This window comes from Ranitomeya variabilis, chromosome 1 (genome assembly GCF_051348905.1).
Source record: "Ranitomeya variabilis isolate aRanVar5 chromosome 1, aRanVar5.hap1, whole genome shotgun sequence".
Taxonomy (NCBI): domain Eukaryota; kingdom Metazoa; phylum Chordata; class Amphibia; order Anura; family Dendrobatidae; genus Ranitomeya; species Ranitomeya variabilis.
In genome coordinates, this window is record NC_135232.1 from 816,870,137 (window position 1) to 816,895,847 (window position 25,711).

Genomic DNA, 25,711 nt, shown 5'->3' on the forward strand with positions numbered 1-25,711 from the left:
GACATTACATCTCCTTAACTGCCCACTGGATAAAGGTAGTAGCGGCTGGGGCAGAGGTGGAAGGCATTCCAGCTCATGTCCTACCACTATCTAGCATTGGTTGACGTTTATCTGGCCAGGTTGCCTCCTCCTCCTACCCTCCTTCCTCCACTGTCTTCTTATTCAGTCACAGGAAGACCTGCACCGCCAACTTGAGCACAGCCAGGGAAAATTACAGCAGGCTGTTCTTAATTTCCTCTGTTTGGGGGATTCTGTGCTGCAGCATTACTTCTTCCTTTCTGGTCAACGGCTGATATGCGATGTACCAACAAGGCAGAACTTCACCTTGCATATGCTGGAGAGACAGTGCGAGCAGCAGCAGGAGTTTCAGCTGCAGGAGTCAGACTGCAGAATAACACCACTTCACTACCAATGACTGGGCCTCCATGCGGGACATGTGTGACGTGTTGCGCTGCTTTGAATATTCCACCAATAAGGCCAGCGCTGATGAGCGTTACTATACCACTTATATGCCTGCTGAAAAAAACTATTCAGGCCATAATGTATAAGCTGGTTGCACCAGAGGAAGAGGAGCAGGATGAAGAGGGGCAGGAGGAAGAGCAGAGCCAATTCACAGGCCCGTTGTCCACATATGGCTCGGAGGGTGGGTTGCTGTCCTGCGGATTGACTGCTGAGTTGCCCATACTGTTACAGTACAGACTACTGAGTGGCCACCCTGATGGATCCCCGCTACAAGGACAACACGCCATCATTACCTCTGTCACTGGAGAGGGATTGAAAAATGTGTGAATACAAACACATGCTGGTAGAAAAACAACTAATAGCTTTCCCACCTGACAGTGGTGACTCAGTAAAACAACAAGGCAGAGGAGAAATTCGCCAAAGCATCTGGGGCACCACCAGCACCTCGGAAGGCAGGGTTAGCATGGCCAAAATGTGGAAAACTTTATGAGAACGCCACAACATCCGGCACCACGATCCGATACGGTCCACATTAGCAGAAGTTAGAGTTACAACAACATGGTGGTAGAATACGTGCCCACACGTCACCACGTACTAACAGATCGGTCTGCCCCATTTAACTTCTGGGTCTCCAAACTGGACATATGGCCTGCTCTGCAGCAAGTATACTGTCAGAATGTGTGAAAATTGTAAGCTGCTAATGTAGAGGTACTCTTCTCCATGCTCTGTGGGTGAAATTTGTAATCTGCTAATCTAGGATACTGTGCCCCATGCTCTGTCGGTGAAATTTGTAAGCTGCTTCTGTAGGGGTACACTGCCCCATGCTCTGTGAGTGAATTTTTTAACTGGACTGGAAGTAGCTATCCACAGTCTCAGTAAGAGCACTGTTAAAATGTATATGCTGTTCATTTACTTCCTATTTTACAATGCGTGCCATGATGGCAGAACCCCTTTAAGCCATTTCCCTATTTACATTTATTTGCAGGCCAATTGTCCTGCTCTTACCCACACTTAGCTTCCTTTTGCAGCCCCCTAGCTCTGACTATGACCATTTTACAGCCATTCTAAAGCACTGAAGTTCAGATCCTCATTGACTTCTATTAGGTTCGGGTCCGGGGTCAAGATCAAGGTCAAGTTTGGACACGGACCGAACTTTTTGACTTTAAGTTCATCAAACCCGGTGAAACCGAACATCCACGGGTTCGCTCATCTCTAGTCATAATAGAAATCAGTGAATGAGAAGAGAAGGGAGGTAGAAAAAGGAGGCTTTACAAGTTGTGTTTTTATGGATATAGAAAACAAGGAGAGGGAGAAGAAAAGAAAATATATTTCATCCTTCAACTCTACATCTGACTAATGTTCATATCTTTGTTAGACATTGTAGTGTTAAAATCACAAAGGGGATGTGTTGAATTCCATTTTCTTACCATCTATAACTTGGCTGTGAGACAAACATGGCAGACCAGTTTTCTTTTTTCAGGTGGTATAATCTCTAATTTCAAAGAGAGAAGCGTTAAGGTTTGATTGATCTCTTACACCAGATGAGGCTGGTGTATTTACCTTGAAAAGCCGTGTTAGAACAACTGTATAATCCTTTATGAAAGTTTAACTCAATCCCTGCCCACCTAGCCTGATTGCCATCTCTTCAATGTCCCTCCTGCTGCTGTGATCTCACACTGCTCATTACAAGCTGCAGCTGTCAGTCAGGGTGAGCAGGAACTGAATAAGTTTGGACTCTGAGCTATTTCATTCATTATCTCAACTTATAGAATTATAGACCAATTCCAGCATCTATTCATAAATTAACTAAATCATTGTCATCAGGCTTGAGATATCTATTTAGTAATATATACCGTTGTTTATTTTTTCATTGTGAAACACGGTGACAGATATACTTTAGGGCCACGTTCACATGTTCAGTATTTGGTCAGTATATTAAATCAGTATTTGTAAGCCAAAACCAGGTGTGGAACAGTCAGAGGAAAAATATATTAGAAACAAGTCAACACTTCTGTATTTATCACCGAGATACTGTGGTAATACCACTTTTTTACCATAGTTCGCTGTATAGCTAAATCTTATTCGCACGCAAGTAACTTGGCAGCTATTGGCGCTCCAAGAGTATTTTCTTATTTTTCAGTTTTTCTTCCAAAGCAGTTTTACTAAAGGTTTTGAAAAAAGCTAAACAATATGCAAAGCAGAATAACTGCACCAAGATAAATTGCACAGACTCATAATGGTGTGTAGTTACAGGTGCAGCAAACCTTAAAATCTCCCAGAAATTTTTGTATTAGTTGCATAAATATAACCTGCCACATGTAAATATTTTTGCCTAATAAATTACATCATAAAATGGTCAGCCATTAGAGCAAAGATTATTGTGAAGGACAAATATAAGGGGCTGTGCAACAGCTGCATAGACAACCACATAAAGGGAAAATACAAAAGAGAAGCTATATATCTTGGTACCGTGTTAGCCAGTAGATAGAAAAATATTTAGAATTGAGAGTCCTCAGTGGTTGATGAAAGAGAAGCTAGGAATCCAATTTTTTTTATATAAGAAGAATGACATAAGGGCCCAAAAAAATAAAGAAAATTGCATAAAAAACTTTTTCTTCTACACAAAAAAGCTTAGAGAGCTGGGAGGAGGTCAGATTTCAACTCAGAAGCACTTTTTAACTAGCTTCTCCCAAGTACATATTGGTAGAGCGTTCAGCAGTGCTGAGTGCTATCATTCTGTAGCTCAACCAGATCTCTCTTGGGATCTACCGATCAGGCATAGTGAGACTCCACTAAGTGCACTTCATTCTAAAATTATGCAGCGCCCCAGAGTTCTGGTCATTGCAGTAATGTCATTCTTCCACCAGGGGGGGAGTGATGTTATGTCTGAGGGCAATAAAGGAGATCTCTTTATCAGATAACACAATGCATGCAACATGTTCACACTCCAGACCAGAAGGGGGAGCTCTAAGCCTGTTTAAGGTGAAGACTCCTATAAAACATCCTGATCTGGAGGGAAAAGGAGTTCAGAGTTCAGTTCCTGTCAGGAAGACAGAGGGAAAGGAAGGAGTCCTGAAGCCTGAAGTACTGCAGTTCCTGGAAAAAGACACTAAAGTGAACACAGTGTAGAGATTGTGCAGGAAAGCAGAGCACAGGAGAGGAATATCAGAGGGAGATCAGCCAGGAGCAAGCTGCTTCCCTCTGAGGCGCAGGGATCTGGTAGCCAGAATACCGAGGAAGTAAGAATCTCTATGCTTTACTTCAGAGACTGGCAGGACAGATAATTCCACATTACCTGCCCGACCTATACCCAGGAGGCACGGTGGCAACTTGTGGGGGCCGGGGCGTGATAGAGTCCCTGTGAAAAGCCTCAGGCCATCAGTCATACGGGTTTGTCCTATCCATTCCATCAGGGGGACAGAGAGAGAAAGAGAAATAATATCTAGAACACCAACATCAGTTGTGAGGACCTTACCGAGAAGCTCAGCAGGGAGGTACTACAACATCCAGGCGCTAGAGGAAGGCTACTGATTTCCACCTGGATAAGGGGACTCTGGATTTGCCTTCAGACCGGCCGGACTCTGCCTGCCCTGTGATCTGTACCCTGGACTGTGGATGCTGAAGCCTTCAGTAAAGGTAAAGAGACTGCAACCTTGTGTCCTCGTTCTTCACTGCGCCTCACACCATGCACCATCTACACTCTGGGAAGCCCTGGGGACATGCTTCACCTGTGGGAAGGTATACCATGTAGCTGCCATCACATCACCCCAGCGGACCCCTAAGCAGCGTCGGTCACCCTGACCGAATACCACAGGTGGCATCACGAACATTATCCCTTTAAAGACCTTTCCCACATTTACAACGGACGTCCCTAGGGCCATGGACCGTGACATCCCCACTGAGAACCGATGGGCCCGGTGCCGAGTACCCCACAGCCCTATTGGGGGCGCTCCAATTACATGCTAGAATTTTGCTATGTAAAATTCCCTGCTTGTTTACATTGGCAACTACCTAGTTTACAACTTTAGGTCTTATTCAGACGGTCATGATTTTTCTTTTACATAAAAACAAGGACTGTTGTTCATCAGTGTTTTTTTATTTGATTTCATCAATGTTTGGTTGGTGTGTCACCTTTTTACCATCAGTGTTTATCAGTCAATTTTCAATTTTTCGTGTATGAAAAATAAATAACCAACAAAGTTTCTCCAATCTATTACACTGTTAATCATGGACAGAAAACTGATGTCATTTTCATGGACCCATAAACTTGTATGCCTAATTTTGATCATTGACTTGGATGAAAAAATGGACATGTCTCTGTGATATTTGCACAGACACATAGGCCACAAAAAGCACAGAGACTTGAATAGCAATATAAACAGGGATGTAAATACAATATGTGCAAGGGTTGCAATCGCATCAGGGCCCTGGAACCTAAGGGGCCATAAAGTAACTTTGGCCTATATAAAGAGACCAATTGTCACAGTTCCACCACTCAATGTATCTGGGATGCAGTTACTGACAGCTTAGACTTCCAATCTGGTACAGGGGTGTGCTGAAGTTGTCATTAATTTAATTGACTGGTCGGTCGTCCAGTCTGGTGCAGGGGCTTGCTGAGCTGTCAGTGTGTTGATTGACAGCTCAGCCATCTAATCTGAGACTGGGAGGTGCTGGCTGGCTGTCCACGTCTTCATTGTCCCAGGTGATGGCCAGACTGCTTAACTGGGCTGTTACTCCCAGACTTCTGCCAGACGTACATTCAGCTACTGTGGGGTTTGTCTGTCTTTGCCTTGCGTTCTGTTTGTAGAACAGTTTGCCTGACCTTGTTCTGACATCCATCTGTTTAAACCTTTCAGCTCTGATCTGCTATCCTCCTGGTATTTTGACCTCGGAATGTTACCTGACTATTCCTTTGTCTCTTCCTTCTGTTTATGATGTACCCTCCTGGCTTTTGACCTCAGACTCCTTGACTATCCCATCTCGTGGATTTGCTGTCAGCATCAAACTAATACTATTAACCCCTTCCTAACCCATGACGCCACTTAGGCGTCATGAAAGTCGGTGCCAATCCGACCCATGACGCCTATGTGGCGTCATGGAATGATCGCGTCCCTGCAGATCGGGTGAAAGGGTTAACTCCAATTTCACCCGATCTGCAGGGACAGGGGGAGTGGTACTTCAGCCCAGGGGGGTGGCTTCACCCCCTCGTGGCTACGATCGCTCTGATTGGCTGTTGAAAGTGAAACTGCCAATCAGAGCAATTTGTAATATTTCACCTAAAAAACTGGTGAAATATTACAATCCAGCCATGGCCGATGCTGCAATATCATCGGCCATGGCTGGAAACACTTATGTACCCCCCCACCACCACCGATCTCCTCCCCGGTCCTCCGTCCGGTGCTCCGCTCCCCTCCGTCGTCCTGTCTGCTCCCCCGTCCTCCTGCCCGCTCCCTCCGTTCTCCGATGCCACACCCCCGTCCTCTGATCCACCCCCCATGCTCAGATCTCCCCCCTCATACTTACCGGGCCTCCCGGTGTCCGTCTGTCTTCTCCATGGGCGCCGCCATCTTCCAAAATGGCGGGCGCATGCGCAGTGCGCCCGCCGAACCTGCCGGCCGGCAGATTCGTTCCAGGTATATTTTGATCACTATGATATAACCTATAACAGTGATCAAAATAAAAAAAATAGTAAATGACCCCCCCCCCTTTATCACCCCCATAGGTAGGGACAATAATAAAATAAAGAAAATATTTTTTTTTCTTTTTCCACTAGAGTTAGGGTTAGAACTAGGGTTAGAACTAGGGTTAGGGCTAGGGTTAGGGTTAGGGGTAGGTTAGGGTTAGGGGTAGGGCATGTGCACACAGTGCGGATTTGGCTGCGGATCCGCAGCGGATTGGCCGCGGATCCGCAGCGGATTGGCCGCTGCGAATTCGTAGCAGTTTTCCATCAGGTTTACAGTACCATGTACACCTATGTCACTACTTCCCTTCCGAGCCCCAACGTGCGCCCAAACAGTGGTTCCCCCCACATATGGGGTATCAGCGTACTCACAACAAACTGGGCAACAAATATTGGGGTCCAATTTCTCCTGTTACCCTTGTGAAAATAAAAAATTGCTTGCTAAAACATCTTTTTTGAGGAAAGAAAAATGATTTTTTATTTTCACGGCTCTGCGTTGTAAACTTCTGTGAAGCACTTGGTGGTTGAACGTGCTCACCACACATCTAGATAAGTTCCTTGGGGGGTCTAGTTTCCAAAATGGGGTCACTTGTGGGGGGTTTCTACTGTTTAGGCACATCAGGGGCTCTGCAAACGTAACATGATGCCCCCAGACCATTCCATCAAAGTCTACATTCCAAAACGTCACTACTTCCCTTCCGAGCCCCGGCATGTGCCCAAACAGTGGTCTACCCCCACATATGGGGTATCAGCGTACTCAGGAGAAACTGTACAACAACTTTTCAGGTCCAATTTCTCCTGTTACCCTTGGGAAAATAAAAAATTGTGGGCTAAAAAATCATTTTTGAGAAAAGAAAAATTATTTTTTATTTTCATGGCTCTGCGTTATAAACTTCTGTGAAGCACTTGGGGGTTCAGAGTGCTCACCACACATCTAGATTAGTTCCTTGGGAGGTCTTGTTTCCAAAATGGTGTCACTTGTGGGGGAGCTCCAATGTTTAGGCACACAGGGGCTCTCCAAACGCGACATGGTGTCCGCTAATGATTGGAGCTAATTTTCCATTCAAAAAGCCAAATGGCGTGCCTTCCCTTCCGAGCCGTGCCGTGCGCCCAAACAGTGGTTTACCCCCACATATGGGGTATCATCGTACTCAGGACAAACTGGACAACAACATTTGGGGTCCAATTTCTCCTATTACCCTTGGGAAAATAAAAAATTCTGGGCTAAAAATCATTTTTGAGGAAAGAAAAATTATTTTTTATTTTCACGGCTCTGCGTTATAAACTTCTGTGAAGCACCTGGGGGTTTTAAGTGCTCACTATGCATCTAGATAAGTTCCTTGGGGGGTCTAGTTTCCAAAATGGGGTCACTTGTAGGGGAGCTGCAATGTTTAGGCACACAGGGGCTCTCCAAATGCGACATGGTGTCCGCTAACGATTGGAGCTAATTTTCCATTCAAAAAGTCAAATGGCGCGCCTTCCCTTCCGAGCCTTGCCGTGCACCCAAACAGTGGTTTGCCCCCACATATGAGGTATCGGCGTACTCAGGAGAAATTGTCCAACAAATTTCAGGATCCATTTTATCCTGTTGCCCATGTGAAAATGAAAAAATTGAGGCTAAAACAAATTTTGTGTGGAAAAAAAGTACTTTTTAATTTTTACGGATCAATTTGTGAAGCACCTGAGGGTTTAAAGTGCTCACTATGCTTCTAGATAAGTTCCTTGGGGGGTCCAGTTTCCAAAATGGGGTCACTTGTGGGGGAGCTCCAATGTTTAGGCACACAGGGGCTCTCCAAACGTGACATGGTGTCCGCTAGCGATGGAGATAATTTTTCATTCAAAAAGTCAAATGGCGCTCCTTCCCTTCCGAGCCTTACCATGTGCCCAAACAGTGGTTTACTCCCACATGTGAGGTATCAGTGTACTCATGAGAAATTGTCCAACAAATTTTAGGATCCATTTTATCCCGTTGCCCATGTGAAAATGAAAAAATTGAGGCTAAAATAATTTTTTTGTGAAAAAAAAGTACTTTTTCATTTTTATGGATCAATTTGTGAAGCACCTGAGGGTTTAAAGTGCTCACTATGCTTCTAGATAAGCTCCTTGGGGGGTCTAGTTTCCAAAATGGGGTCACTTGTGGGGGAGCTCCAATGTTTAGGCACACGGGGGCTCTCCAAACGCGACATGGTGTCCGCTAAAGATTGGAGCCAATTTTCATTCAAAAAGTCAAATGGCGCTCCTTCCCTTCCAAGCCCTGCCATGCGCCCAGTGGTTTACCCCCACATATGAGGTATCAGCATACTCAGGAAAATTGGACAACAACGTCCGTGGTCCAGTTTCTCCTTTTACCCTTGGAAAAATAAAAAATTGTTGCTAAAAATCATTTTTGTGACTAAAAAGTTAAATGTTCATTTTTTACTTCCATGTTGCTTCTGCTGCTGTGAAAGACCTGAAGGGTTAATAAACTTCTTGAATGTGGTTTTGAGCACCTTGAGGGGTGCAGTTTTTAGAATGGTGTCACTTTTGGGCATTTTCAGCCATATAGAACCCTCAAAATGACTTCAAATGTGAGGTGGTCCCTAAAAAAAATGGTTTTGTAAATTTTGTTGTAAAAATGAGAAATCACTGGTCAAATTTTAACCCTTATAACTTCCTAGCAAAAAAAAAATTTGTTTCCAAAATTGTGCTGATGTAAAGTAGACATGTGGAAAATGTTATTTATTAACTATTTTGTGTCACATAACTCTCTGGTTTAACAGAATAAAAATTCAAAATGTGAAAATTGCGAAATTTTCAAAATTTTCGACAAATTTCCGTTTTTTTTCACAAATAAACTCAGAAATGATTGACCTAAATTTACTACTAACATGAAGCCCAATATGTCACGAAAAAAAAATCTCAGAATCGCTAGGATCCATTGAAGCGTTCCTGAGTTATTACCTCATAAAGGGACACTGGTCAGAATTGCAAAAAACGGCCAGGTCATTAAGGCCAAAATAGGCTGGGTCATGAAGGGGTTAAAGGCTTACAATAATTGGACACCCCATTGAAGCTTTTGCATTGTGGCCCAGGAACTTCAAGTTATGCCACTGACCATAGACTTAATGGATATGGCACGTGTTCTATCTGTGGAAATTGCAGTCGGAGTATGTACCGTATATACTCGAGTATTAGCCACCCCAAGTATAAGCCGAGGCACCTAATTTTGCCACGAAATACTGGGTAAGCTTATTGACTTGAGTATAAGCCAGGTGCATTGTCCCCTCATCCCCATCCAGGTGTGCATGTCTCCCCTGTCTCTGTCATTTTATGCATGGCTCCTCAGTCCCTGTCATTGTATGCATAGCTCCTCATCCCTGTCACTGTATGCATAGCTCCCCGGTCCCTGTCGTTGTATGCATGGCTCACCCATCACTGTCGTTGTATGCATGGCTCCTCAGTCCTTCTAGTTGTGTGCATGGCTCTCTGGTCCCTGTCCTTGTATGCATATTTCATATTAAAAAAAGAACATCCTACTCACCTTCCCGCACACCCTGATGCATCTTGTTCCTGTGCCAGCAGCTCTGTCTTCCGGACAAGGGTTCACGTGGCCCTGCTCTTTAACCCCTTTCTGACCTCGGATGAAATAGTACGTCCGAGGTCAGAACCCCCGCTTTGATGCGGGCTCCGGCGGTGAGCCCGCATCAAATCCGTAACATGTCAGCTGTTTTGAACAGCTGACATGTGCCCGCAATAGCGGCGGGTGAAATCGCGATCCAGCCGCCGCTATTAACTAGTTAAATGCCGCTGTCAAACGCTGACAGCGGCATTTAACAGGTGCTTCCGACCATCGGGCCGGATATGAGCGCATCGCCGACCCCCGTCACATGATTGGGGGTCAGCGATGCATCTGCATAGTAACCATAGAGGTCCTTGAGACCTGTATGGTTGCTGATGCCGGATTGCTGTGAGCGCCACCCTGTGGTCGGCGCTCATAGCACTGCAGGAATTCAGCTACATAGGAGCGATCTGATGATCGCTCCCATGTAGCTGAGCCGATCGAGTTGTGCCAGCTTCTAGCCTCCCATGAAGGCTATTGAAGCATGGCAAAAGTTAAAAAAAAAGTAAAAAAAATATGAAAAATATAAAAGTTTAAATCACCCCCCTTTCGCCCCTTTTAAAACAATGAAAAAAATCAAACCTACACATATTTAGTATCGCCGTGTTCAGAATCACCCGGTCTCTCAATAAAAAAAAGGATTAACCTGATCGCTAAATGGCGTGGCGAGAAAAAAATTTGAAATGCCAGAATTACGTTTTTTTGGTCGTCGCGACATTACATTAAAATGCAATAACGGGCGATCAAAAGAACATATCTGCACAAATGTGGTATCAATAAAAACGTCAGCTTAGGACGCAAAAAATAAGCCTTGAACCGACCCCAGATAATGAAAAATGGAGACGCTACGGGTATCGGAAAATGGCGCAACTTTTTTTTTAGCAAAGTTTGGAATTTTTTTTCACAACTTAGATAAAGAGAACCTAGACATGTTTGGTGTCTATGAACTCGAAATAACCTGGAGAATCATAATGGCTGGACAGTTTTAGCATTTAGAGAACCTAGTAAAAAAGCCAAACAAAAAACTAGTGTGGGATTGCACTTTTTTGCAATTTCACCGCACTTGGAATTTTTTTTCCCAATTTCTAGTACATGGTAAAACCAATGATGTCGTTCAAAAGTACAACTCGTTTCGCAAAAAATAAGCCCTCACATGGCCATATTGATGGAAAAATAAAAATGTTATGGCTCTGGGAAGGAGGGGAGCGAAAAACGAACACGGAAAAACGGAAAATCCCAAGGTCATGAAGGGGTTAAGGTAATGAATATGCACTCTACGCCTATGGAACTGGAGAGGTGTGCATATTCATTACCTTAATGAGCAGGGCCACGTGATCGCTCGACATAGGAAGAGCTGCAGGCACTGGAATGAAGGAGATGCAGTGCCAGTGAGGGCGCACCGTTAGGCAAGTAGGATATGTGCTGGAAGCCTGTGGCTGCAGCTGGCACTTTGCGCTTATACAGCAGCAGCACACTGGCTTTAGCCACAGCCGCCGGCTCCTGCCTCTGTGACCCGCTGCTCCGTCGCTCCCCCACGGCTTCTGGGACAATTAACTCGTGTATAAGACGAGGGGGCGTTTTCAGCACAAAAAAAGTGCTGAAAAACTCGGCTTATACATGAGTATATACTGTATATGATTTACGGAAGTGTGAATGATGTGTTACAAAAGACTTGTACTATTTCTTAGCTATCCCGATTCCTGAAAATGTTATAATTCTTGACAATGCAACACAAATTTTAAATATCGCAATGAACATTCCAGATATCAAATTAATATATTGTTAGTATTATCAAGAAAGTTTTGCTCATTTTGAAAATATTTGTTGCAAATTCAGCTGTATGAACTGTCTATTGCTCTTTACCAACATTTGAGCAGGAGATGTCTTCAGGGGCATTTTTCTTTATTCATTAGGCATACATATGTTAATGTGTTATTCCCTATGCATGCATATTTAGGAATATGCAAGTTATGAGGAATATTTTTGCGTAATAAATAATTGGAATAAGTCTATACAGCTAAGATTTCATTCAACCATTCAAAACATTCCTTATTTTTTACCATTTACAAATTTCAGTACGCCTTTTTACCTTTAACGTATGTGTCATTTTTATATAAGTACTAATAGAAATATTCATTTGATTTAGATCTTTCTTTTGTCCATTCACTTTGCATTTTGTTATCTTATAACAAAAATATTAACACTTCAATTTCTCTAAGCATTCTTGCTTTGCAGAGTTTTTCCTCACTTGCATAAAACTTTTGCTTATATACAACCCCTAGCAAAAATTATGTAATCACCAGCTTTTCATTCAGTTGTTTAATTTTGTAGAAAAAAAAACAGATCACAGACATGGCACAAAACTAAAGTCATTTCAAATGACAACTTTCTGGTTTAAGAAACACTAAAAGAAATCAAGAACAAAAAATGTGGTAGTCAGTAATGGTTACTTGGTTACTTTTTTTAACCAAGCATAGGGGAAAAATTATGGAGTCACTCAATTCTGAGGAAAAAATTATGGAATCATGAAAAACAAACAAACAAAAAAACACTCCAACACATCACTAGTATTTTGTTGCACCACCTCTGGCTTTTATATCAGCTTGCAGTCTCTGAGGCATGGACTTAATGAGTGTCAAACAGTACTCTTCATCAATCTGGCTCCAACTTTCTCTGATTGCTGCTTCCAGATCAGCTTTGCAGGTTGGAGCCTTGTCATGGACCATTTCCTTCAACTTCCACCAAAGATTTTCAGTTGGATTGAGATCCGGACTGTTTGCAGGCCATGACATTGACCTTATGTGTCTTTTTACAAGGAATGTTTTCACAGTTATTGCTCTATGGCAGGATGCATTATCATCTTGAAAAATGATTTCATCATCCCCAAACATCCTTTCAATTGATGAGATAAGAAAAGTGTCCAAAATATCAATATAAACTTGTGCATTTATTGAAGATGTAATGACAGCCATCTCCTCAGTGCCTTTACCTGACATGCAGCCCAGATCATCAATGACTGTGGAAATTTGCATGTTCTCTTCAGGCAATCATCTTTATAAATCTCATTGGAACTGCACCAAACAAAAGTTCCAGCATCATCACCTTGCCCAATGCAGATTCGCAATTCATCACTGAATATGACTTTCATCCAGTCATCCACAGTCCACGATTGCTTTTCCTTAGCCAATTGTAACCTTGTTTTTTTCTGTTTAGGTGTTAATGATGGCTTTCGTTTAGCTTTTCTGTATGTAAATCCCATTTCCTTTAGGCGGTTTCTTACAGTTTGGTCACAGACATTGACTCCAGTTTCCACCCATTCGTTCCTCATTTGTTTTGTTGTGCATTTCCTGTTTTGGAGACATATTGCTTTCAGTTTCTGGTCTTGATGCTTGATGTCTTCCTTGGTCTACCAGTATGTTTGCCTTTAACAACCTTCCCATGTTGTTTGTATTTGGACCAGATTTTAGTCACAGCTGACTGTGAACAACCAACATCTTATGCAACATTGCGTGATGATTTACCCTTTTTTAAGAGTTTGATAATCCTCTCCTTTGTTTCAATTGACATCTCTGGTGTTGGAGCCATGATTCATGTCAGTCCACTTGGTGCAACAGCTCTCCAAGGTGTGATCACTCCTTTTAACATGCAGACTAACGAGCAGATCTAATTTGATGCAGGTGTTAGTTTTGGTTAAGAAAATGTACAGGGTGAATCCATAATTTTTTCCTCAGAATTGATTGACTTCATAGTTTTTCCCCTATGCCTGGTTAAAAAAGTAACCATTACTGACTACCACATTTTTTGTTCTTGATTTCTTTTAGTGTTTCTTAAAGCTAGAAAGTTGGCATTTGAAATGACTTTAGTTTTGTGCCATGTCTGTGATCTGTTTTTTTCTACAAAATTAAGCAACTGAATGAATATCCTCCAAGGTGGTGATTACATCATTTTTGCCAGGGGTTGTATGTATATAACTATATCCAGTCATGGCTGAATCTGTTGACAGCCTTGAAATTGTTCCAGAAAATGAAGTATTTCACACTAAACCCTAAAAATGGGCTGGACAAAATTGTTGGCACCTTTCCAAAAATGTGGGTAAACAATTTTTTTTCAAGCATTTGACACTCGTTCTAACTCAGCTGTGGCAAGTAACAGGTGTAGACAATGTGAAAATTGCATCTGAAACCAAATAAGAAGCAGAGAAGTTGACTCAATCTTTGCATTGTGTGTCTGTGTGTGCCACACTAAGCATGGAGAACAGAGAGAGAAGAGAACTGTCTGAAGACTTTAGAACCAAAATTGTTAAACAATATCAACAATCTCAAGGTTACAAGTCCATCTCCAGAGATCTTCTTGTTCCCTTGTCCACGGTGCACAATATAATCAAGAAGTTTACAACCCATGGCAGCGTAGCTAATCTCTCTGCATTTAGACGGCAGAGAAAAAATGATGAACGGTTGCAATGCAGAATAGACCGAATGGTGGATAAGTAGTTTTAATCAAGTTACAAAGAAATTCAAGCTGAATGAAATGAAACACTATGACAGAAAACCCGAGGACCCCACCGCTAACAGACTTAATAAATATAGCCTGCAGTTTGCCAAAATGAATGTGACTAAGCCAAAATCCTTCAGGGGAAGCATCTTGTGGATAGATGAGACCAAGATAGAGCTTTTTGGTAAAGCACATCATTCTACTGTTTCCCAAAAGTGGAATAAGGTCTACAAAGAAAAAAACACAGTACATACAGCCAAATATGATGGAGGTTTATGGATGTTTTAATGTTGTTTTGCTGCCTCTAGCACTGGGTGCCTTGATTGTGTGAAAGACATCAAGAAATCTGAAGATTACCAAAGGATTTTGGGTCGCAATGTAGTGCCCAGAGTCAGAACTCTGGGTTTGTGTCCTAGGTCATGGGTCTTCCAGGAGATCAATGACTCCAAACATATTTCAAGAAGCACCCAGATATGGATGGAAATAAAGTGCTGGAGAGTTCTGAAGTGGCCAACAATGAGCCTGGATCTAAATCTCTTTGAACGCCTGTGGAGAGATCATAAAAATTGCTGTTGGGAGAAGTCACTCTTCAAATATGAGAGGCCTGGAGCAGTTTGCAAAAGAAGAGTGCTTCAAAAATCCAGTTGAGAGGTGTAAGAAGCTTTTGATAGATATAGGAAGCGATTGACTGCAGTTATTTATTCCAAAGGGTGTACAACCAAATATTTAGTTGAGGGTGCCAACAATTTTGTCCAACCCATTTTTGGTGTTTAGCGTGAAATTATGTACATTATGAAATTGCAATAATTTTGTGGGAAAAATACTTCATTTTTTGGAACAATTTCAAGGGTGTCAACACTTTCGGCCATGACTGTATTTCTTTCTATCTATCTATCTATCTATCTATCTATCTATCTATCTATCTATCTATCTATCTATCTATCTATCTATCTATCTATCTATTCATTAGTATGGTGTGCATGACAGTGTTCTTCTTTTATTACAGAGCTTTTAGACTGCATTATCAGCATTGCCACAATCCATTTAGCAAAATAGCAAAGTTGAGTCAACTCAAAGAGGCATTTGGGAGTTGTAGTCAGTCAGCTGGAATCATTATGTTCCGTATTGCAAAGTTCTGCTCCTTAGATTATGTTTAAAAATAAAATGTGCTGGGCCGCTGATCAAAGCTAAACACATTTGGGTTAAAGTGAGAATCAGCTCCCTTACTTTTTACTAGCACTACATTGCTCAGTCAGGACTCCTTCCATTGTAAATAAAGGCTCAGAAAAACTGCCATATTTTGGGCCAATTCGATCTATACAGTGTTATGCTATAAATGTCCCATCCATCTAGGACATTTATAGCATATCTGCGGAATATATGCACATGTAATTGACTCGAAGATCTGACTAATCTGCATGGGTTCCTCTGGCAGTATAGAGCCTAACAATAGTTCATAGAATAACTAGAATTAAACATTTTTAAAAAGTGAAAAGAAATGCAATTTTAAGTCACAAATTAAAAAAAAGTAATTTTACCCAAAAAATTATCTTATTTTTTGGAAAACAATAAAATAATTTTTAAAATTACATAATTGCTATCTCAGCATTCAAAGTGACCCATAAGGTTGAAGAAATACATTTTTGATACCACACGATAAACAGAAAGTCAGATTAAATACTGCTCATATCGAAAATTATGCTCATGTCAGTATTGCTCAGTGGACAAGTGATCTTGTACAGCAGAAAACGTCAGCTGAGCCCTTGTAAAAACATACAGCTATGTAAAAAATTTGCAAAAAAGCTTTTTTTCTGTTGTGTTCCACAGAAGTTCTCTAAAATACTTGAAGGACATTATTTTTTTAGCTTCCTCTTGGGTGTCATGGAGGTTATACAACCCAATCAGACATACAATATAGACAAACATTTCAGTAAAGCATTTTATAACTCTCCCCTGAGGATTATTCTGGTTGCTTTTATTATTCTAAGCTCAACATCAAAATCATATTTGATCAAAGATTTAATGATATGGAATTAATCTCAATTCATTAACTTTCAACCTGCTTTTGGGGAGCCTAGCCCATCTGTTAAAGTACCAAACGGGGGAATAAAATGTATTTAGCATTATGCATGTAATCAGCATTCACAGGAGCCACACTCTGTGCAGCAATATTTGCCAAGAGTATCAATTAAGCCAATGTGAAGATGCCTATCATTTGGAAATCAATTTGGAAATAATTTGACATATAGCCTTGTCTAAAGAATGCAGCTGAATGTTAAACACCAATGAGCAGGAATTATATTATCAGATCTTTACTCTGAGTCAATCAAGTATTTTAAATGAGGAGTTATGGTATCCAGAAATATGCGAACCCATCTATACCTCGGCGACAATATTCACAATGGATCGATGGCAGTTCTCTTTGATTTCAAAGATGGTAGGCCTCATATACAGTAAATCAGAAGAGTACATGCCACCTAGTATTATGTTGTGACATCAAAATGGAAACTAACTTATAAAAGCAAACTAATAAAAATATCACTGAGTTGAAGAGATTGCTATTAGCCAGTTCGATGACAATCATTGAGTACGGTAAATGTTCATGCAGTGATGACGATACATAAGATGACAACTAAAGAAGTTGTGAGAAATCTGTCATTCTGAACATATATCTGTATATTTTCATTGAAATTAGTTATTGGTAGTTTAATAAAACATACAATCACAAATTAAGCTATATAAGCTTACATGAAATATTATAGGCCAAGAAACACAATACATATTTGGTAGGGGTAAGTTTCCACCGAAATCTACAATGAGGGACTTTGCATGATAGAGCATAGGTACATGATAGCAAGCAAACATAGCAATGATGGTGCAGAGGACCTACCAGCTTTGGCTCGCATAATGACTTCTCACTTGATAGGGTGCTGAATATGGCTGTCTGAAAGACAAACAGAACATGGATATATATTTGTAAGCAAAATAGACATTTTTCTATGTTAACAAGTTACTTGATAATCACCCCCCATAGAGTTGGTATGACCTAATTTGCAGGATCCTGTCCAAAGGCCAGGTCAGTAATCTCTGTTAGCCTGGAGCCCTGAAACCACTTTTCACCTCCTGGCACCCAGGCTCTTCATTTGGTTAGTCACCCTGGTGCAACATCATCGCACATGTTGCAGTGTGACGCACATGTGGTATCATGCCAGTTTGGCCAATCAATAGTAGACCTGAGGAAGCCATCAGGAAAGAGGTTGTTCTACGAGCTCTCATCCAGCAGCAACAGAATACCTGATTGCTGGACATTGATTTGTATATAATACTGATGAATTGATAATAACTCTATTTACATACCTCCCTCGACATTGAAAAAAAGCCATTCAGCACCGTGAAGAAAAAGTCGTGCAATTATGTAAATCACAGGATCGATACACATGTTAATGATATGCAAAAAATAAAAAAATGGAAAGAACATTTTCAAAACATTTAGATTTATTCAGTATCGAGTATAAGTGCCACTTAATAATAATAATAATAATAATTTTATTTATATAGCGCCAACATATTCCGCAGCGCTTTACAACTTATAGAGGGGACTTGTACAGACAATAGACATTACAGCATAACAGAAATCACAGTTCAAAACAGATACCAGGAGGAATGAGGGCCCTGCTCGCAAGCTTACAACCTATGAGGAAAAGGGGAGACACGAGAGGTGGATGGTAACAATTGCTTTAGTTATTTGGACCAGCCATAGTGTAAGGCTCGGGTGTTCATGTAAACCTGCATGAACCAGTTAACAGCCTAAGTATGTAGCAGTACAGACACAGAGTGCTATTAACTGCATAAAGTGTATGAGAACATGATGCGAGGAACCTGATTATGTTTTTTATTTTTATTTTTATTTATTTATTTATTTTTTTTATTAGGCCACATAGGGATAGTTAGGTTAATGCGTTGAGGCGGTAGGCCAGTCTGAACAAATGCGTTTTTAGGGCACGCTTAAAACTGTGGGGATTGGGGATTAATCGCATTAACCTAGGTAGTGCATTCCAAAGAATCGGCGCAGCACGTGTAAAGTCTTGGAGACGGGAATGGGAGGTTCTGATTATTGAGGATGCTAACCTGAGGTCATTAGCGGAGCGGAGGGCACGGGTAGGGTGGTAGACTGAGACCAGAGAGGAGATGTAGGGTGGTGCTGAGCCATGGAGTGCTTTGTGGATGAGGGTAGTAGTTTTGTACTGGATTCTGGAGTGGATGGGCAGCCAGTGTAATGACTGGCACAAGGTAGAGGCATCGGTGTAACGGTTGGTGAGGAATATGATCCTGGCAGCCACATTTAGGACAGATTGGAGCGGGGAGAGTTTGGTAAGAGGGAGGCCGATTAGTAGAGAGTTACAATAGTCCAGACGAAAATGAATAAGTGAGACAGTAAGAGTTTTTGCAGAGTTGAAAGTAAGAAAAGGGCGAATTCTAGAAATATTTTTGAGATGCAGATAAGAAGAACGGGCCAGTGATCGGATGTGGGGGGTGTTATGGTCCCAATGGCAGGGGACCTCAGAGATTACCGCAAAGTCTGCAAAACATAAATACTAGCTCATAGGGAAGTGGTAACTAGGCTGACCATATACAGTTAGGTCCATATATATTTGGACAGAGACAACATTTTTCTAATTTTGGTTATAGACATTACCACAATGAATTTTAAACAAAACAATTCAGATGCAGTTGAAGTTCAGACTTTCAGCTTTCATTTGAGGGTATCCACAATAAAATTGGATGAAGGGTTTAGGAGTTTCAGCTCCTTAACATGTGTGACCCTGTTTTTAAAGGGACCAAAAGTAATTGGACAATTGACTCCAAGGCTATTTCATGAACAGGTGTGGGCAATCCCTTCGTTTTGTCATTCTCAATTAAGCAGATAAAAGGCCTGGAGTTGATTTGAGATGTGGTGCTTGCATTTGGAAGGTTTTGCTGTGAAGTAAACATGCGGTCAAAGGAGCTCTCTATGCAAGTGAAACAAGCCATCCTTAAGCTGCGAAAACAGAAAAAAACAAGCCGATAAATTGCTACAATATTAGGAGTGGCAAAATCTACAGTTTGGTACATCCTGAGAAAGAAAGAAAGCACTGGTGAACTCATCAATGCAAAAAGACCTGGGCGTCCACGGAAGACAACAGTGGTGGAGGATAGAAGAATAATCTCCATGGTGAAGAGAAACCCCTTCACAACAGCCAACCAAGTGAACAACACTCTCCAGGAGGTAGGCGTATCAATATCCAAATCTACCATAAAGAGAAGACTGCATGAAAGTAACTACAGAGGGTTCACTGCACGGTGCATGCCACTCATAAGAATCAAGAATAAAAAGGCTAGACTGGACTTTGCTATAAAACATCTAAAAAAGCCAGCACAGTTCTGGAAGAACATTCTTTGGACAGATGAAACCATGATCAACCTCTACCAGAATGATGGAAAGAGAAATGTATGGCGAAGGCGTGGTACAGCTCATGATCCAAAGCATACCACATCATCTGTAAAACACGGCGGAGGCAGTGTGATGGCTTGGGCATGCATGGCTGCCAGTGGCACTGGGTCACTAGTGTTTATTGATGATGTGACACAGGACAGAAGCAGCCGAATGAATTCTGAGGTATTCAGAGCCACACTGTGTGCTCAGATCCAGCCAAATGCAGCCAAACTGATTGGTCGTCGTTTCATCCTACAGATAGACAATGACCCAAAACATGAAGCCAAAGCAACCCAGGAGTTTATTAAAGCAAAGGAGTGGGATATTCCTGAATGGCCAAGTCAGTCACCTGATCTCAACCCAATTGAGCATGCATTTCACTTGTTAAAGACTAAACTTCAGACAGAAAGGCCCACAAACAAACAGAAACTGAAAACCACTGCAGTGAAGGCCTGACAGAGCATCAAAAAGGAGGAAACACAGCGTCTGGTGATGTCCATGAGTTCAAGACTTCAGGCAGTCATTGCCAGCCAAGGGTTTTCAACCAAGTACTAAAAATGAACATTTTATTTAAAATTATTGAATCTGTCCAATTACTTTTGGTCCTTTTAAAAACAGGGTGGCACATGTTAAGGAGCTGAAACTCTTAAACCCTTCATCCGATTTTAATGTGGATACCCTCAAATGAAAGCTGAAAGTCTGAACTTCAACTGCATCTGAATTGTTTTGTTTAAAATTCATTGTGGTATTGTCTATAACCAAAATTAGAAAAATGTTGTCTCTGTCCAAATATATATGGACCTAACTGTACCTGATCCTGGTCACAAACACTAACAGCAGCCGGGGAACGTGCCTACGTTGATCCTAGACGTCTTGCGCCAGCCGGAGAACTAACTAACCCTATCAGGGAAAATAAGACCTCTCTTGCCTCCAGAGAAAAGACCCCAAAGTAATACAAGCCCCCAACAAATAATAACGGTGAGGTAAGAAGAAAAGACAAACGTAGGAATGAACTAGATTTAGCAAAGAGAGGCCCACTGACTAATAGCAGAATATAGTAAGAAGACTTATATGGTCAGCAAAAAACCCTGCAAAATATCCACGCTGAATATCCAAGAACCCCCAAACCGACTGACGGTGTGGGGGGAGAATATCAGCCCCCTAGAGCTTTCAGCGATATCAGGAATCACATTTTGTACAAGCTGGACAAAAAATAAGAACAATGCAAATGATCAAAAGTACGAAAGCAGGACTTAGCTTATCTTGCAAAGAACCAGGACCTGAAGACAGGAGCAAACAGAAGTGAACTGATTACAACGATGCCAGGCACTGGACTGAGAATCCAGGAAGTTTAAATAGCAACACCCATGGTCTAACGAAGCAGGTGAGTACCAACCTGGTAAAAGACAATCCAAGTGCCAAATCACTAGTGACCACAAGAGGGAGCCAAAAGGTATAGTTCACAACAGTACCCCCCCTTTAAGGAGGGGTCACCGAACCCTCACCAAGACCACCAGGGCGACCAGGATGAGCAGCGTGGAAGGCACGAACCAAATCGGCCGCATGAACATCAGAGGCGGCCACCCAGGAATTATCCTCCTGACCATAGCCCTTCCATTTGACCAAATACTGAAGCCTCCGTCTAGAGAGACGAGAATCCAAGATCTTCTCCACCACGTACTCCAACTCGCCCTCAACCAACACCGGAGCAGGAGGCTCAACAGCAGGAACCACAGGCACAACGTACCGCCGCAACAAAGACCTATGGAACACGTTGTGAATGGCAAACGACACCGGAAGATCCAAACGAAAAGAAACCGGGCTAAGAACTTCCAAAATTTTATAAGGACCAATAAAGCGAGGCTTAAACTTAGGAGAGGAAACCTTCAGAGGGACATACCGAGAAGACCACCAAACCAAATCCCCAACACTAAGTCGGGGGCCCACACCGCGGCGGCGGTTGGCAAAACGCTGAGCCTTCTCCTGTGACAACTTCAAGTTGTCCACCACATGATTCCAAATCTGCTGCAACCTATCCACCACGGAATCCACCCCAGGACAGTCAGAAGACTCAACATGACCCGAGGAGATACGAGGATGAAAACCAGAGTTGCAGAAGAATGGCGAAACCAAAGTAGCGGAACTAGCCCGATTATTAAGGGCAAACTCCGCCAATGGCAAGAAGGTCACCCAATCATCCTGGTCCGCAGAAACAAAACATCTCAAATAAGCCTCCAATGTCTGATTAGTTCGCTCCGTTTGACCATTAGTCTGAGGATGGAAGGCAGATGAAAACGACAAATCAATGCCCATTTTAGCACAAAAAGATCGCCAGAATCTGGACACAAACTGGGATCCTCTGTCGGACACGATATTCTCCGGAATGCCGTGTAACCGAACCACATTCTGAAAAAACAAAGGAACCAGATCGGAAGAGGAAGGCAACTTAGGCAAGGGTACCAAATGGACCATCTTGGAAAAACGATCACACACCACCCAAATGACAGACATTCCTTGAGACACCGGAAGATCAGAAATGAAATCCATGGAAATGTGTGTCCAAGGCTTCTTTGGGACGGGCAAGGGCAGAAGCAACCCGCTAGCACGAGAACAACAAGGCTTAGCCCGAGCACAAGTCCCACAGGACTGCACAAATGACCGCACATCCCGTGACAAGGAAGGCCACCAAAAGGACCTAGCCACCAAATCTCGGGTACCAAAAATTCCTGGATGCCCTGCCAACACCGAGGAATGAACCTCGGAAATGACTTTGCTGGTCCATTTATCAGGAACAAACAGTCTGTCGGGTGGACAAGAGTCAGGTCTACCAGCCTGAAATCTCTGCAACACACGTCGCAAATCAGGAGATATGGCCGACACGATTACTCCCTCTTTAAGAATACCAGCCGGCTCCGAAACTCCAGGAGAGTCAGGCACAAAGCTCCTAAAAAGAGCATCAGCCTTAACATTCTTCGAACCAGGCAGGTACGAGACCACAAAGTCAAAACGAGAGAAAAACAATGACCAACGAGCCTGTCTAGGATTCAGGCGCTTAGCAGACTCGAGATACATCAGATTTTTGTGATCAGTCAAGACCACCACACGATGCTTAGCACCCTCGAGCCAATGACGCCACTCCTCAAATGCCCACTTCATGGCCAACAACTCCCGATTACCAACATCATAGTTCCGCTCAGCAGGCGAAAACTTCCTAGAGAAAAAAGCACATGGTCTCATCACAGAGCAACCAGAGCCTCTCTGCGACAAAACAGCCCCAGCACCAATCTCAGAAGCATCCACCTCAACCTGAAAAGGAAGTGAGACATCAGGCTGGCACAAAACAGGCCCGAAGTAAACCGGCGCTTCAGCTCCTGGAAGGCCTCCACGGCTGCAGGAGCCCAATTAGCCACATCAGAACCTTTCTTGGTCATATCCGTCAAAGGTTTAACAACGCTAGAAAAATTAGCGATAAAGCGACGGTAGAAATTAGCAAACCCCAAGAACTTCTGAAGACTCTTAACAGAAGTGGGCTGAGTCCAATCATGAATAGCTCGGACCTTGACTGGGTCCATCTCCACAGCAGAAGGGGAGAAAATAAAACCCAAAAAGGAAACCTTCTGCACTCCAAAGAGACACTTTGAGCCCTTCACAAACAAAGCGTTATCACGCAAAACCTGAAACACCATCCTGACCTGCTTTACATGAGAATCCCAATCATCCGAGAAAACTAGAATATCATCCAGATACACAATCAAAAATTTATCCAGATATTTCCAGAAGATATCATGCATAAAGGACTGAAACACTGAAGGGGCATTAGAGAGCCCAAAGGGCATCACCAAGTATTCAAAATGACCTTCGGGCGTATTGAATGCAGTTTTCCATTCATCTCCCTGCCTAATGCGCACAAGGTTGTACGCCCCACGAAGATCTATCTTGGTGAACCACTTGGCACCCTTAATCCGAGCAAACAAGTCTGACAATAGTGGCAAAGGATACTGAAACTTAACAGTGATTTTATTCAGAAGCCGATAGTCTATACAAGGTCTCAAAGACCCGTCTTTCTTGGCCACAAAAAAGAATCCCGCACCGAGAGGGGAAGAGAATGGACGAATATGCCCCTTCTCCAAAGACTCCTTGACATAAGAACGCATCGCGGCATGCTCCGGTACAGACAAATTAAATAATCGTCCCTTAGCAAATTTACTGCCAGGAATCAAATCTATAGCGCAGTCACAGTCCCTATGAGGAGGAAGAGCACTGGACCTGGACTCACTGAATACATCCTGATAGTCACACAAATATTCAGAACTTCTGAAGGAATAGAAGTAGCAATAGACACCGGCGGAGAATCGCAATGAATTCCCTGACAACCCCAAGAACTTCTTTTCTTTTAATCCCACTTCAGCAATGCATTAACTATTTATTGGCCTGGCATACTGTTATGGTCCCAATGGCAGGGGACCTCAGAGATTACCGCAAAGTCTGCAAAACATAAATACTAGCTCATAGGGAAGTGGTAACTAGGCTGACCATATACCTGATCCTGGTCACAAACACTAACAGCAGCCGGGGAACGTGCCTACGTTGATCCTAGATGTCTCGCGCCAGCCGGAGAACTAACTAACCCTATCAGGGAAAATGAGACCTCTCTTGCCTCCAGAGAAAAGACCCCAAAGTAATACAAGCCCCCAACAAATAATAACGGTGAGGTAAGAAGAAAAGACAAACGTAGGAATGAACTAGATTTAGCAAAGAGAGGCCCACTGACTAATAGCAGAATATAGTAAGAAGACTTATATGGTCAGCAAAAAACCCTGCAAAATATCCACGCTGAATATCCAAGAACCCCCAAACCGACTGACGGTGTGGGGGGAGAATATCAGCCCCCTAGAGCTTCCAGCGATATCAGGAATCACATTTTGTACAAGCTGGACAAAAAATAAGAACAATGCAAATGATCAAAAGTACGAAAGCAGGACTTAGCTTATCTTGCAAAGAACCAGGACCTGAAGACAGGAGCAAACAGAAGTGAACTGATTACAACGATGCCAGGCACTGGACTGAGAATCCAGGAAGTTTAAATAGCAACACCCATGGTCTAACGAAGCAGGTGAGTACCAACCTGGTAAAAGACAATCCAAGTGCCAAATCACTAGTGACCACAAGAGGGAGCCAAAAGGTATAGTTCACAACAGGGGGGTGAATGAAAGCTCAGAATCAAGGCAGCGGGCATGTTGCTTGGGAGTAATGGTGGAACCGCACATGGAGATGGCAATGTCAGGCAAAGGTAGGTTAGTAGAGGGAGAGAACACGAGGAGTTCAGTTTTTGACAGGTTCAGTTTCAGATAGAGGGAGGACATGATGTTAGAGACAGCGGTAAGACAATCACTGGTGTTTTCTAAGAAGGTCGGAGTGAAAGCAGGAGAAGAGGTGTATAATTGGGTGTCGTCAGCATAGAGATGGTACTGGAAACCAAATCTACTGATTGTTTGTCCAATAGGGGCAGTATACAATGAGAAGAGGAGGGGGCCTAGGACTGATCCTTGAGGAACCCCAACAGTAAGGGGAAGGGGAGAGGAGGAGGAACCAGCAAAACATACAGTGAAGGATCAGTCAGAGAGATAGGAGGAGAACCAAGAGAGAACGGTGTCCTTGATGCCGATGGAGCGGAGCATAGTGAGGAGGAGCTGATGATCCACAGTGTCGAATGCTGCGGAAAGATCCAAGAGAATTAGCATGGAGTAGTGACCATTAGATTTAGCTGTTAGAAGGTCATTAGAGACTTTAGTGAGGGCAGTTTCAGTCGAGTGTAAAGAGCGGAAGCCAGATTGAAGAGGGTCGAGAAGAGCGTTATCTGAGAGATAGCGGGTAAGACGGGAGTGGACCAGGCGTTCCAGGAGTTTAGAGATGAACGGAAGATTAGAGACAGGTCTATAACTAGTGGCACAGTTTTGGTCGAGGGAGGGTTTTTTAAGTAATGGATGTATGATGGCATGCTTAAATG

General features: G+C 42.7%; 1 protein-coding gene across 1 annotated transcript in view; it reads right to left on the reverse strand.

The window, feature by feature from the left end:
• The window catches only part of RASGEF1B (RasGEF domain family member 1B), a 659,413-nt gene that overhangs the window by 457,197 nt on the left and 176,505 nt on the right, over nucleotides 1-25,711 (reverse strand). The window contains exon 3 of the mRNA XM_077274616.1: nucleotides 17,122-17,175. Within this exon, the coding sequence (XP_077130731.1) occupies nucleotides 17,122-17,175 (54 nt within the window). The remainder of the gene's footprint in view (nucleotides 1-17,121; nucleotides 17,176-25,711) is intronic.